Here is a 13,990-nt window from a genome sequence, read left to right as displayed (position 1 = left end):
TGATGAAGGATGGATCCGAGTAAGGAAACGGAGCCGGAGCGCCTAGCGGAAGACAACTTGAAATGCCCGGCAACTGAGCCTCAAATGACGGTACCTTGCACAAATCACGACGTGTTCGAAGTGGCATACCCAAGTCAACGCTATGGATTGACATGCCGAGGCATGCAACATTCAACAGGTCGATAGCGAGGTGTCTTTGATCCGTGTACTGATGAAAGGATTCGGTCCTCTTAGTACTAAAGACCTTTCCTCCTTGGGCACAAAGTCTAGAGTCTGCCTATCGGTTAGTCAAGCTGCAAGCGCATCAGAAGTAGTTCAGAAAGTTTGACTCCGCGTAGGGACTCAAGTATAAACTCAACCCAAGCACGCAAACTACTTACTACAGCGGCGGTGTATCATTGAACTCGTCCAACAGCCCAGGAGGCACTCTCATGCCAGCAAAGCCAATTTCATCAATCCACTTCCTAATCTCCTGCTCTTCCTCCTTTGAGACCTGAACGCGCACAGCCCCGATGTTTTCCTCAAGATACTTGATATTCTTAGTTCCCGGAATCGGGAAGATGTCCTCCCCCTGGGCCATCAACCAAGCGATGGTCAACTGTCCTGGGGTGCAGCCCTTCTTGGCAGCCAAGCTCTTGAACCTTTCAACAAGATCCAGATTCTTGGGAAAATTCTCCTTGCTGAAGCGAGGGAACAGGCGCCGCAGATCTCCCGGCTCAAAATCATCAGGCGACTTGATCTGCCCCGTCATGATGCCCCGGCCGAGCGGCGAATAGGAAAAGACAGAAACCCCCAGCTCCCGACACGTCTGCAGGAGGAATCCCCAGTCAGGCCCCTCAATCTCGAGCGCCCATGGACTGAACTCGACCTGGAATGCATCAACCTGGTGCACGGCACAGGCGCGACGGAGGGTATCGGCAGACGACGCGGAAATGCCAATGTGCCGGATCTTTCCTTCCCTGTTCCCCCATCAGCGCCCTTCACACTACTAACCCACTCAACAATCAACAGTTAAACGACCTACTGTTTCAACCTGACCAGCTCAGCCATGGTCTTCTCAACAGGCGTCTTCCCGTCCACCCGATGAACATAATACAAGTCAATATAGTCAACCCCAAGACGCTGGAGGCTTCTCTCGCACTGCTGACGGCAGTACTCGGGCGAGCTGTCAATGAGGAGTCCCGGGCTGCCGTCCTCCTTGATGCCCGGCCGTAGACCGAACTTGGTGGCCAAAAAGATGCCGGCGCGGCGCTCCGGATGCAGTGTGAACCACTTGCCAAGCAGGTCCTCGCTGTCTGCGTACATGTCGGCCGAGTCCCAGTTGGTGCAGCCCAGCTCCCAGGCGCGGTCGAGGACCTTGAGGCGGTCTTCGTCTGGGCTGGAATGGGATATGTGAGTCGGTATTTCTTTGGAATGGTTTGATAGAAGATGTTCTGTTTGAAACTCACCCAACAGAACCGTATGCCGTGCTCAGTCCCATCAGGCCGAAGCCGACGGCCGTGATATCGGAGCCATTTCTGCCCAGCTTGCGTGTTGGGAGCTTTGCAGGCGGCGGCATTGTCAGTGCTGTCAGTATTCTCTCTCAATGAAATGAATGAGTTGAAGGAATGGAGCTACTTTATGATCTGGAAGTGAACTCCAAAGGTGAGTGCCAGAGAGGCGGCGAGATTAAGCATAAAAAGGGTGCCGGGTAAGCATATCAGATTCCCCGCACAGGCAACGCTGCAACACCGTTTCCCGTCTCTGTCAATATCCGTTTCGAGTTCCAGGGCCAAGAAACCCGAGACTCGAACCTCAAACGTTGAGGCTGATGAAATGGTGTCTTCATGTGAGATTCGCATCAGACCCCGGTCGGGTCTTCATCGCCCAAGAGCTCCAGGCTGGAAGCCAGCAGTTTAAAGCAACGCTTCGTAAGATGGCGGACCGGGATGATCTGTGTTGGAACTCGGCCCGAGATGTTCAATTGCTATAAGTGCTATTAATTGCCAGTACTTGCCAAATTGTGGATGTTTCTGAGTCCCAGGGACATACTGGCAGTCGAGGAAGGTGCCCTCTGACCCTATCTCAACCCGAAAGCGAGTGGATTCGGAGTTCTTGGTAGTAGCACCTTCCAGGATTCCAGAATTTTTCCATCGGAGCCCATACCATGGTCCTTGACGACAGTTACGGCTGCGGGTGCTTGCCCTGGTCTCCCTCAACCTAGGTGGAAGTGCCTACGCACCACGCCCTTCGGTAAGTTCAGCTGTATCAAGCCATTTCTATACACCATCGTATGAGTTGTATCTCCGACAATCAAGCGGCATAATTCCAGTTCCGATGCGGCATCTCCTATAGTTAACGCTCACTCTTATCTCCCCGCCCTCTGTAAATCAAACCAGCGCACTCGCCATGGCGAGGCCACCGACCCCAACCCCGTCGCCGCCTCTAGCTGAGAAACGCCAAATCGAATGTTACTGGTACCTGCTACACCTTATACCTTGTACAATACCATCAGCTTTATTCATCCCAAAGTCAACAAAGAAGATACCTTACTAACCAGTTCCCGTCGGTGTTACGGTTAGGCCCAACATCAAATCCTGGCTCCGCAATCCCACCGCCGCCCAGCCCATCCCGACCTGCTGCATATGCCACGACGAGCTGCCAGTCAGGGGCATTGAACGCGCCAGTCCAAGCGGCAGTCCCCCTCCCGGCTCGCCCGAACCACCCATTGCTCTGAACCCCCCGCCTCGCCCTGCTCCCGCTCCCACCGGAAGCTCATCCCAACCCGAGTTCTGCACCCCCTCCCTGACCCTCGCCCAACTCGGTCTTGAACCCATCCCTCCTCCTCGACCGCGACACTACGGCCGCTACGGCTGGGCCGAATGCGAGTTCTACCGGCGCCTCCGCGCCTCACTCGCGGGCGAATCCAGCGCGCTCTCCATGATCCGGCAGCACAGCCTGCCGTGCTTCTTCTTCTGCGGCCACATTGTCTGCCGGGGGTGTCTCGACAAGGAGGTCAGGCTGCATTCCCTCCGGCCGAGGAAGTGCCCCGTGTGCATGGAGCCTTTCAATTCCGACGTCGCGGGCGAGTGTCAGCATGTGCTGTTCCACGTGTTGGATCCGGGGCCGGATGGGGCAGACAATCTCGATCTTTGTCCGCTCACGAAATCTGAAGGGGGGGAATTGCCGGATTTGTGCTGGAATTGTGAGAATTTGGAGCTGGTGGTTGAGACGGATTCGAGAACGAGTATCAGGAAGTTTAGTGCCGAGTTGAATCTGTGGATGTTGCGGCCGTATACGGTGATTGCGTTTCATTATCGGCACAGGGAGTTAGGGGCTAAGCGAAGGGAGGGGAGGTTGGAGGTGTTCAGGGGTTCGAGGACGCAGTTGATATTTGGGCTGAGCGATTTGAGGCCGGTCCGTGACGCGACGTGGCTGGGTACGTGGCGAAAGAGGTGCTATGGGTTTATTGAGAAGGTGATGGTTGACTACGAGACGTGGGATTCACTCCTTCCTCCCACACTCTTTGTTCTTCATCATGTGGAATAGCAACCTGCTTGCATCTCAGCGATCCAGCGTTTAGCGGTATCAAGCAGCGTCTAGTCTGAATGGATATCAAGCGAGCATAAGGGGTTCTGGATCTCTCTCAACGCGAGACGATATCTGGGGTGAAAGAACCGCTCGAAGCCAGGCCGTCGTGCGTTGGGCATCGAAGATGGCTGCCATGGTACCGGCTCCTGTTCTGCTTCTTCCGCCCCATACCGGCATACCCTCACAACACCGTACCCGGAGCCCAGAAAACGAGCCTTGCCTCGAGACCACGTGCTCAACAAGCATCATGGCTAACTCCATTTGAATGCACCCTCCCTCCCTTCAGATGCACCTTGTTTGTACAGGCCCCGTGTTAACGTACGTTCGTCTGAGCCACCCTCAGCTTCCTTCACTGACCGGCGCCAGCAGCCTCCTCAGCTGACTTGTTCAGCAGCTTGCGTGCTCGATCGGCAGCAATATCGCACATAGCCTGAGACACCGCCAATAAGCCAACAGTCAGCGCATCACCTCACAACGAGCAGACAAGTAACCGCTCAAAAGCGTGAGTAGGTAAGGTAAACCCACCTGTATCCCCTCCCTCTCCTCCGCTTCTAAATCTCCTCTCTCAATCCTCAGCTTCATATCCCTAAAAATCTCCTCCCTCGGCCGCCCATTCACCCACACCACATACCGCAGCCCCGGAAACCTCGCTTCATACTCCCGATTCAACCTCGCCAACTCCTCCTCCTCCTCGCTCCCACCATGACCCCTTAAATGGCTCTGTTCCATGCTGCTCAACACACTCATCCCGCCTCCGCCGCTAATCCCAGCCCCTCCAACCCCTCCATTAGATTTCTTTTCGCCCAGACGGGGATGACTCCCCAGGACACGATGCAGCGCCTTCCTTCCCTCACCCTCCCTCTTCTGTTCATCACCCTCACCCTGAACGACAGAAACAAGCTCCATCAACTGCTCACGCAACGTCCCAATCAAATCGTCCCACGACCCAAACGAGATGGTCCGCATAGTAGGCAGCGCGAGCGCGTGCAAGTCGGGGCAGGGCTCAAACAGCAGGTCCAGGGTTGCGGCCAGGGCGGTGTCGGACAGGGTTGGCAGTGAGCTGATTGCGGGGAGGAACGGGGTTGCTGTGGGGTTTAGCCTGGAATCGGATGGGAGTGTTGTCATGGTGGGCTTCTTTCTCGATTTTGAGTTGTTGGTGTTGTTGTTGCTATTGTGAACGGGCAGGGATCGGAGCTGAGCGCTGGGTTGATTGATGTACCTATTGATGTGCACGTGTAGTGTACAATACTACAGGTCTGGGAAAGTGATGTGTGAAGGGGGAGTCCAGAAGAAGATTGAGGGCGGGTAAGGTGAGGAGGTGGTTGACGTCTATCTACGGATGAAGCTGCAAGATAAGGGCTGTGTTCCAAGTTCCCCTTGCCGAGGATCTTGGTGGGGTTCTACAGTATCTTTACCACGCAGATGGTCTCTGCAGATGGTGGGGTGCTGCTGCATGTGGCCTGCGTGACGTCGACGGTTCTGCGGATCCTTCCGCTAGGGAAAACTGATGGGATGACATGCGGACGCTCCCGACAACATGAGCCTTCGCGTCCTAATGAGTTTCATTACCTACACGTGTACCTTTGATGTTCAGTCGACTCCGGTGACGGGCATCTGCTCCATGGCCCCCAAACCCGGGCGTAATTACTCCGGTACGCCGGAAGGGTAAAACGGAAGATGGCACGAATCACTCCACTTGCTCCGCATCCTCATCGGCAGGTTCCGAGCAAATTCAGGCCCCAGAGGTCTCACTAAGCCCGGCATGTTCCAAAGTCGAACAACGAAGTACACATGGATGTATGAACATACACACCCATCACCTCACGCTTCTCTGCACATAGTCAGTCGCTCAACAAGCTCAAGCAACGCCGCTTTTGTTTGTGCATCTCCTTGACCCAACTCCGTCCATGCGACGCTCCCTAGAACTGAATCGCTGAGCACTTAGTTACAGGTGGGTTGCCAACTCGCACATCCCGCAGACGAATCAACAGCAAGTCGCAGACATGATAGAAAAACCATTAAAAGAAACGCGTACTAATGAGAAGATGGACATTTTACCAAACAATGCATGCAACTTGCAAAACCCAGTTCAGTTTGCCCCCAACCAACCAAACACAAGAGCAATGCCTCCAATGCCCCCAAGCAAAGTCAATCCTAAAACTCCGGTCCCGGTTCAGTTCATGTGCCTTTTCGAGGTGGTATTTTCCGCAGAGACTCTCCATCCAACAATGCTCCGTATAGATAGATAGATAGCACAGCTGCACCGCTCAGACATCAGCACCTGGCATTCCAAGGTATCCCATCCAAATCATCCATATAGTCTTCAAAATGATCCCCACCACCATCCTCATCAGGCGCGTCCCCCTCTCCCCCGCCAAAAATGACCCCAAAGTCAGCGTACACATCCTCCGGCTCGTCTTCATACCGACTCTCATGCTCCGACGTGGGGAACGCCACGCCATCATCCTCCTCCTCCTCCTCCTCTCCATTCTCATCATCAAGTCTCCCCTGGTCCTCAACCGCAACAGCTGGCCGGGTCACCCTGAGCTCAGGCGACCGCAGCGGCCGCAGTTGCGGGCTGGGAATCACCAGCCGAGTCGATACCTGTCCTGCTGGCTGGAGTCCTGGCCGGCTGCTACCCGCCTGCACGCCCACCCCAGCACCTAACAACGCCGCCGCCGGTACGGCTCCTGGTTTAACAGATGTGGGAAGACTAATCCATTGCACGGCCGGACTCGACATCCGACTCGTTGAGTCAGTGATGTACCGTCCGCCAACAAACACACCTGTTCCAGGACTGTGTTGAAACGCAGCAGCCCTGGCCGCCAGAGCAGCCATGTCGGGATTACCGCGCTCGGCAGCCTCGGCACAGACACGCTGCCGGAAGCTATTCAAGACAGCCGCCCGCCGCAGCCATGTCGAGGGGCTCGGCTGGTGGGGCGGGCCTCCTGTCTGCGCTGAGTTGGCCCCGGCGCTCTGGAACCGGCGGGCGGCCAAGATGGCGGCGAGCTTCAGGAAGCGGTTATTGCCTGTTGCCACCGCCTCCCTGTTCAGAATGTGGGTTGCTGGGAGCGAGAAGGGCTGCGAGAGCCGCGACGTGATGAGGTGTCGCAAAAGACGTCGCTTCTTGCAGCTTAGTGATGCGGTGTTGGGGCCGTCGACATCCGTGTCTGGCCGCCGCCGTTTGAGACATGGCCTTTCTTGTGTTGACAGCCGCTGGAGCGGGAATGACACCACTTGCTTTCCCGAGGGGACGAGCTTAGGGAATACAAGGGCCGGATCCACATGCCTCGGTATGATGCAAACATAGGGAGCAATCTCGCCGACTGTGGCCGCCGTAGTAGGGGGCGAGACAAGGTCACCGGTTTGCTGAGACTTGGGCTTGGCAGACTTAACCGGCTTCACCACCGAGAGGGCGACCCCGGGCGCCAGGCAGTGGGTGTGATAGTCCGCTCTGTTGCCCTTTGAGAGGTCGCGAAAGCGGTCGTTCAGCTTGGGAATCGTAGATGCCTGGAAGAGTGCCGCTTCGAGTTGTACATGGTTGTCATGTTCCAACCGAACGTCGCGGAAGCGCCATGGGTTTTGTTGTTCGAACGAACGCTGGCTGGCGGACTCAAGTTGCAATCCCATCGCGAAAGCCTCGGCCCCTACCCAGCCCAGGACAAGAGTGTCCAGAAAGTCCTTTCCTCCTGTTGCTTGGCGGAAACTCCTCGCGGTTACATTAGCCCAATGGTTGCCTGAGCCGTTGATGATGGACTGTCTAGAGGAGCGAGACCATGAAATTGGATGGCAGATTCGCTGATGATGTGTCAGGGGAAAGGGGCTGCCGTTCCAACAAGACACTCTCAGGCTGATCCACCCGACATGCACCAGTCAACGTTCTCTGAATACGTCGACACGATCGAGCGGCCACCAACGGCTCCCGCAGGACAAAGCATGAACAATGGATGGAGCCGGCTCGAGTCTCAATCCAGAACAAGGGAATTCTAAGCCAAAGTGCCAACCGGACAAGGGTTTCTGTCACGGCACCACGATTCGCGTGTGCAGCATCTCCCGAACTGAAGTCGGCTTTGCGGTTACCCAACTTCCCGGTGAGGGGTTAGGAAGGATCGGTCCCGGCAGAGGAGGCTCTTCGGCGAAGACGACCGGAAAAGGATGTGGCGTGCCTTGCTTGCTCCGTTTCGCGGGGGTTCCAGAGAGTCGGGAGCGTGGGAGGAAAGAGGCAGCGGAGCGGGATGAGAAACGGGCGTGTGCCTGTATTAATCAGAAACGCAGGGGATAGAAAAGAGAGTACCAGCCCGGCGGTGTCGAGTGGAGAAGGACGGAGATCTTGTTCCACCAGGCCGCAGCTGGGGGAGATGTGATTCCCCACAAGCAGCAACCTGGTCAATAAAACCACCGGTCGAAGGCTGCAGAGCACGACATGGACCCTCTCGAGCGCCCTTGAAAGAATCACTGAAGGAACTTCCCGGGGTCGTGACCAAGACAATTGCTGACTGGCCGAGCTGAGAGGGATAAAACTCGCTAGCGTATTGGTGATGTGGTCAGGTCCAGAGCAGCCTGCAGTAACGTAAACTCAATGAGGCACGCCGCATTGGTGCGTTCCCAGAGGCTTGGTCCTGGGTGGCCACCCATCGGGTGACTGAGGGTCAGAATGTGGAGAGCGGGCAGGGGTTCGAGGGCGCCAAGGTTGCGGTGCAGACGTTGAAGTCTCGGTCCATACGAGGCTCGAACGGTCTGGGACTTTTTGATGAGAGTGAGAGCGAGCCGCAAAGTCAGGCACAGTGATGATCGCCCTCAGTGTGATGATCGTCCTCAGTGAGACCGAGACAACGAAGCCGGCGAAGGGAGCAGAGTATCATGACAAGAAGACATTGAGCAGCTGGGCGAATGGCTAACAGCCTAGCATTGTCATCCGACACTGACAGGCAATGGCAAGACCGTAATAATTCGAGTTGCAGTAACAACGGGCCAAATGCCCAGCCAGTTGTTGAATTTTCATGGCGTAATTAGTGAACAAGAACAACCTGGAACTCGTGAATTGCTTCTTTCTGCTGTGGTTGGCGCAGATTCCCCGGCCTGCTGCGTAACCGGCAATGCGTTGTGGTAGGTTTATTCTTTGCCCAGAGGAAGAAGCCGGATCCCTGCAAGGAGGGGTTTGCCTTTTCGCCTGTTTCCTTTTCCCTTCCCGGAAACCGGCCCCCTGCTTGACTCGGCTTCACTGACCTGGTCCCTGCACAGTCTTGAATGTCACACGCACACTCGACTTCAAAGTTGGATTGTGGTGTGAGTTGTCCACCATAAATAACATAACGTTAGCTTCGTAATGTCCAGTGTTATTTCGCATCTCGGTCACTCTTTTGGGCGTTGCATTGGATGGCTCAGGATGGTAAACCGCCAGAGCAGGGTGTCACTGGCTCAGGAATTTCCCCACATACTGACAAGTCGATCCCCGGATTTCCTGCGTCCCTGGTACAACTGCGGGGAAGGAAGGAACAACCTACGTGCAGTAACTGTATGATACATCCCGTCTGTATGTACTGTACGAAGGTACAGTACGCTAAACCGACCTCAGAGCTTCAATTGATGGTCTAGAATCAGGGACATACGGATACAGCGTGTTGCCTCTTATGAAGTGCTTTATGAGAGTGTCATTCTTCATCAAGTTGCATTGCTTCGAACATCTTTGCCGGCCCTATAATGCACCAAATCAATCCCAAAATGGAGTGGGCCACAGCTCAATTCAATTTAATGTCGAGCCAAGTCATGCCCAGTCTGCCCATTCGCGCCAAATGTCGCACATTCCTCAACCTTACTTGATCGAGGGGGTCACGAGGCACATCAAAATGGTCGGCTTACTGGCTGCCAAATTGCACCACCATGCCTTAACGAGAGAAGAGTCCTGATTCCTGAAGGCGAATACCCAAGCTCTTTTCGGGAGGATCATTGCAGGTTCCCAACCGCTTCATCAGAAGCAGTCGAGGATCAAGGGATCCAGTCGCAGTGTTTCATTGCAATCTCCAACTTCTTCGACCCCCGGAGATGGCCATTGTTTCAACCACATCAACAAAGGCTAACTTGACTGATAGTCGACCAGGAGCACGACTTTCCGTTCCCGACATTTTCCGCCGTTCATATACGGATAAGGTACGGAGGATGGGGCCAAAAGTATTTGGCAGCTTCCTGCTGGTGCCAAGCCTGTCAACGTGTGAGAGGCCCAGGGAAGAGAGACGCACTGTATTTTTCTGCAGGGTTAGCGTCCCTCGTAGATCCCACTTAAGTGGCTGTTGAAGTGGGCAGTGATTTCGCCCTGTAATTGGCCTGTAAGTGGGCTTGACTATAGTGGGTTACAGTGGCTAGTGTAGGTGACTTGGGTGGACTGTGCGAACCTTACTGTAATGAAAGCTTGGTAAGGTAGGTAGTCTTGGCACCTAGCTGCCAAATACTTTTGGCCCCATCCTCCGTACACTATGTTTAAATGTAGGTGGTTTAAGATGGTTTGTAAGCAGCCCGGTACTGACGAGGTACGTCCGTACGAAGTACATACAAGCACAGCACAAAACAATCGGAGCGTGGAATTACCAATCCGTCTCGAGTATCCGTACTCAACCACAACATCCCAAGAAGGGTGATTCACGAAGTGCAAAGTACTCTACCTGTCTCCATTATTCACCGGCAATTGGACAGGAGTTTGGTCCGGGAGCAGGTTTTCAGTCCAAGTATAGGCAGTCTTCTACCTAGCAAGGGTCTCCAACGGTCCAATCCGATCTGAGGCGGCAAGATCACACACTCTGGTCTTCCTACATACGAATCGCAACTTGAAGGCGGCACTCCGACTGGTGCTGTTAAGTTAGGACTCGATGATTCGCTCACGCTGTTCCATTGTCCATGCATTTCCTCGGTTAATCGCCAGCTACCACCGAGAGTGCTCGCTAACATTTCAGCCGAAACTCTCTGCCACTCTGGCCGGTCCGACTCTCGACTCGGAAGCTGGCTTCGGGCTGTTCGTTTCGGCTAGCCGATCGGAATTATCCTCAGAAAACTACCTGCCGGTAGATGTATAAGTCAACGTTGACTGCGTCAGGCGGAATGGGGATGAAGCACGCCTGATGTGGCAGTGGCACGACCGCGGACCGCCCGTGTATTCATCTATTATCCTAACCCTAGGTGTTTATGATGCCACCACTTCTTCTAGGCGACGTTCGGGAAACTGCCGAGTAAGTCAGGGTAGTGTAGATTCCCCTCGCTATACCGAAAGCCAAAGCCAGTCATACAAAATCGGTCAGCGGTGTCGCACGATTCTTCGTTGTGCGGTAATACACGGCACCGTCCTTAGTCGTTGGGCTGCCCGGAGACCCGAGGACTTGGATCGGATGTTGCCAGCCGCAGGGGGGATTGAACCAAGTGTTAGATTCATCAAGTCATCTTGCTGCTGAATGGGATCAACCTCACCAGGCTCACCATGACTGATTGAGCGTTGGGTTTGGGTTCCATTTTACCTAGGTACTACGGTACGTTTGTACGGAGTACCTACCTCCTTTACTTACCGACGTGCGCTTTCACTCGCAGTCTCACGCATAGCAGCGCTGAACCACAGGGGCCAATTGCGATCCCACAAACCCCGTGGTGATTCAGGCACGCCTCTGTCAGAGTTCCAGTCGTTCCAAAAGACCTAGGCGTCAGGGTACGCTTCTTTATTACCTTCGTACCAGGTAATTTGATGATTCGGATCTGCCAGTTTCATCAGTCTCTTCCCTGGCTTCTTCGATGCATGCGCCAATAGGGAGCTGCCCCTCTTTTCTGTTGCACTGCAGCGAAAAACTGGCATTTCCAGAGTCCTGCATATCTCCAAAAATCCAGCTTGGCCGGAGATGCTTTTGTAGGAACAGGGGTCCGAGTTGTTGCTGTTTAAGATGGATGGTTCCGTGTCAAGATAAACAGGTTGGACGATGGAGAAACGAAGTTTGCGAAAATCCTGTCACTGCCTGGTCGTTACTTCCATGTCGGCAAGGCATCCACATTCCACACCTCACTTTCTTACCTTGTATCTTTAATGCAGCTCGTCGTCGCACACCAGCCCGCAACAGCGGCGCGCATATGCAGTAATTTCTCACTTGACGAATTGAAGCTACCGGGAGATCAGCGCTGCTGACAACCATACGAACTGTTTCCATATCCATCATGTCTTTGAAATTTTGCCAGTGTTGAACCTTTCAATTCCAAGACACGACTTCAAGCCCCACTGCTCAGTTCATATGGAGACTTGACGGATACCTACCTCGGCAATGCTACCTTACCTTACCGAATCCCGGCCGCTGCGCCGGCGTCCCGAAGTGGGTCCGCCGGGCTAACTCCGACCTCAGCTCCCCGTTCACCATGCTCTCCCTTGGCCGAATGTGTGCCAGGAGCTGGTTTGGTTTGTTATCTGTTCAAAGTTGTGGGCTTGTATCATACTGGACTTTCAGCGGCCTGCTTCCAGCAACGAATACTCGATCCCAACAAACACGATTCCCAGAGGCAGCAAACTTCTGTAGCAAAGCTGGCGGCCTACAGTTATTCAGCCTGTCACAAACGCCATCAATCAAAGTTCAGTTTGCGCTTGGCGCGGCAGAGATGGCCCACGATGACACTCTACTGTCCCTTCAGGAGACATTAAATCTGGTCAAGCTCCCTCGGCGAGGCGAAGTGAGACGGTTCATGTCCACAAGGGGTGCATATCTGCCAGGATCCGACTTTCCCGCGGGCAGGGAGATGCCTATGTTTCATAAGGCCTCATACGGTGGTCATGTGTACGGTCAATCGGCGTTGGCGGCATATCGAGTTTGGAGAGAGCTGGAGGATGAAAGAGGGGCAAAGCAGCAGGAGCGACTAGACCTTCATGTACGTGTCACATCACCACTTTGTACAATCCAGGCCACTCTCACTCCTGTCTCGCTTGCCATACCGCCCTCAACCTAATCACATTCTGACCCGAACCGCAGGCCATACACGGCTTCTTCACCCGTGCGGGCATCCCAGACCGGCCCTTCATCTACGACGTGACACCCTTAACCAGCTCCCGCACATTCAGCACCCTCTCCGTAACCGCCCGGCAGCCCTCAAAGCCAAGCACCCGCGTCAACCCTTTAGGGAATGAGCGCTTTCCCCTCGCCGACGCCGCCCTCCCTCTAAGCCCGCCGGCCTTCACAGCCATCTGCTCCCTCAAACTCCCCGAGCCCGACAGCGCGGGGGTCTCCACCCAAGAAAGCCCACCACAAACCCGCTTTGCAGCCATCCTCTCCCAACGCGCCCCGCACGCCTGGCCCCCCGCACCGCCGGTCGACCTGACAGGCGTGGTAGCCCTCGTAGGCGCCGACCAGCCCGGGCGGTTCCCCATCGCCGAGATGCGCAAGGTCGACATGAGCGCGTACAACACCGGGCGGGACGTCCACGAGCGGCGCGAGCTGGTGCTGTACCGACTTCGGCTTCGCCGCTCCTCTCCCGACACTACTGGTTCAAGTTCAAGTTCTGAAGAGGGGTGGGAATGGGATGCCAACGCGCACGTGGCGGCGCACGCGTACATTGCTGACCGGAATGGGCTGCTTATGGTGGCTAATCATATCGGGTTTGGGTTTACGCTGACCAGGGCGGCGAGTCTGAGCTACTCGTTCGTTATGCATGTTGGTGCGGAGCAGGCTGTTATGCGGCATCATGATGATGGCTCGGACTCGGATGGGTGGTGGATTCAGGAGGCGTGGTTTCCGCGCTCGGGGGCGGGAAGGGGAATCGTGGAGAGCAAGATTTGGAGTCCTGCTGGGGTGCATGTTGCGAGTGAGTACCAGGATGGGTTGGTTCAGGGCCTAGCGGATACCGGTGGCCAAGGGATGGTGATGGGGATGGGGATGGGATTGGGGAGGGGTTTGAAGCTTTGATCAATCTGTGGGGTTATACCAAGGGACAAGAGCGTAATGCAATGAGGCATAAAGGCTACCGGTGTATGTATGGCCTGGCAGGTTGCACTTCATAGACCTAGAGAGGTTCTAGACAGCACTAGAGAGGCGGCGGCAAGGGGGAGAAGGGGGAGGTGAGTTGAGATGTGCTGGCATTGCTATCATCTTGCCTAGGTAGGACAGAATCCTAGATCATGTCGGTGTAATGCCAAAATCAGAAGCATAAGACCAGGCCTATCGTGAGCTTCATCATAGGTGCGATGAGTCTCCTCTTGAGTCTCAGGGGGCTGGTACAGTGGAGTTCAAGGGTTAGGGTCCATCGTGTCAGAGCTCATGTGGAGTCATGGGTCGGCGAGATTCATAGGCGCAGCTTTGGCTGCGATTGAGAAGGTACAAAATAGGATTAAAGCATGATTAAGGTGGCTTAGTATGTAGGAGCATCGAAAGTGAATAGAAACCTGGAACTCATCGGGGATGCCATCGACATTCTG

General features: G+C 54.8%; 5 protein-coding genes across 5 annotated transcripts; 2 read left to right on the top strand and 3 right to left on the bottom strand.

The window, feature by feature from the left end:
• Positions 1-379: 379 nt before the first annotated feature.
• Positions 380-1,558, bottom strand: N656DRAFT_801380 (Aldo/keto reductase; the record flags this gene model as incomplete). Its single annotated transcript, XM_064818117.1, has 3 exons — positions 380-959; positions 1,025-1,378; positions 1,449-1,558. The coding sequence occupies 3 exons, from the start codon at positions 1,556-1,558 to the stop codon at positions 380-382; spliced, it is 1,044 nt and encodes a 347-aa protein (XP_064666524.1).
• Positions 1,559-2,532: 974 nt separating this feature from the next.
• N656DRAFT_367240 (uncharacterized protein) lies at positions 2,533-3,723 on the top strand. Its single transcript, XM_064809402.1, has one exon. It carries the CDS (start codon positions 2,920-2,922, stop codon positions 3,526-3,528), a length of 609 nt encoding a protein of 202 aa, XP_064666523.1. The 5' UTR covers positions 2,533-2,919; the 3' UTR covers positions 3,529-3,723.
• Positions 3,724-3,919: 196 nt separating this feature from the next.
• N656DRAFT_801378 (uncharacterized protein) lies at positions 3,920-4,695 on the bottom strand (the record flags this gene model as incomplete). Its single annotated transcript, XM_064818116.1, has 2 exons — positions 3,920-4,000; positions 4,096-4,695. 2 exons carry the CDS (start codon positions 4,693-4,695, stop codon positions 3,920-3,922), a joined length of 681 nt encoding a protein of 226 aa, XP_064666522.1.
• Positions 4,696-5,844: 1,149 nt separating this feature from the next.
• On the bottom strand, positions 5,845-7,200 carry N656DRAFT_792187 (uncharacterized protein; the record flags this gene model as incomplete). Its single annotated transcript, XM_064817051.1, has 1 exon — positions 5,845-7,200. The coding sequence occupies one exon, from the start codon at positions 7,198-7,200 to the stop codon at positions 5,845-5,847; it is 1,356 nt and encodes a 451-aa protein (XP_064666521.1).
• Positions 7,201-12,183: 4,983 nt separating this feature from the next.
• On the top strand, positions 12,184-13,851 carry N656DRAFT_839444 (Thioesterase/thiol ester dehydrase-isomerase; the record flags this gene model as incomplete). The annotated part of the gene is made up of 3 exons (XM_064818901.1): positions 12,184-12,450; positions 12,552-13,422; positions 13,674-13,851. The coding sequence occupies 3 exons, from the start codon at positions 12,184-12,186 to the stop codon at positions 13,688-13,690; spliced, it is 1,155 nt and encodes a 384-aa protein (XP_064666520.1). The 3' UTR covers positions 13,691-13,851.
• Positions 13,852-13,990: the final 139 nt, after the last annotated feature.

This window comes from Canariomyces notabilis, assembly GCF_033297395.1.
Source record: "Canariomyces notabilis strain CBS 508.74 unplaced genomic scaffold N656scaffold_28, whole genome shotgun sequence".
NCBI classification, from domain to species: domain Eukaryota; kingdom Fungi; phylum Ascomycota; class Sordariomycetes; order Sordariales; family Chaetomiaceae; genus Canariomyces; species Canariomyces notabilis.
This window is presented reverse-complemented; position numbering and strand designations above follow the sequence as displayed.

What these genes read in the sequence shown, in the direction of transcription:
- N656DRAFT_367240 (XM_064809402.1), top strand. Translation starts at nt 2,920, where the DNA reads ATGATCCGGCAGCACAGCCTGCCGTGCTTCTTCTTCTGCGGCCACATT.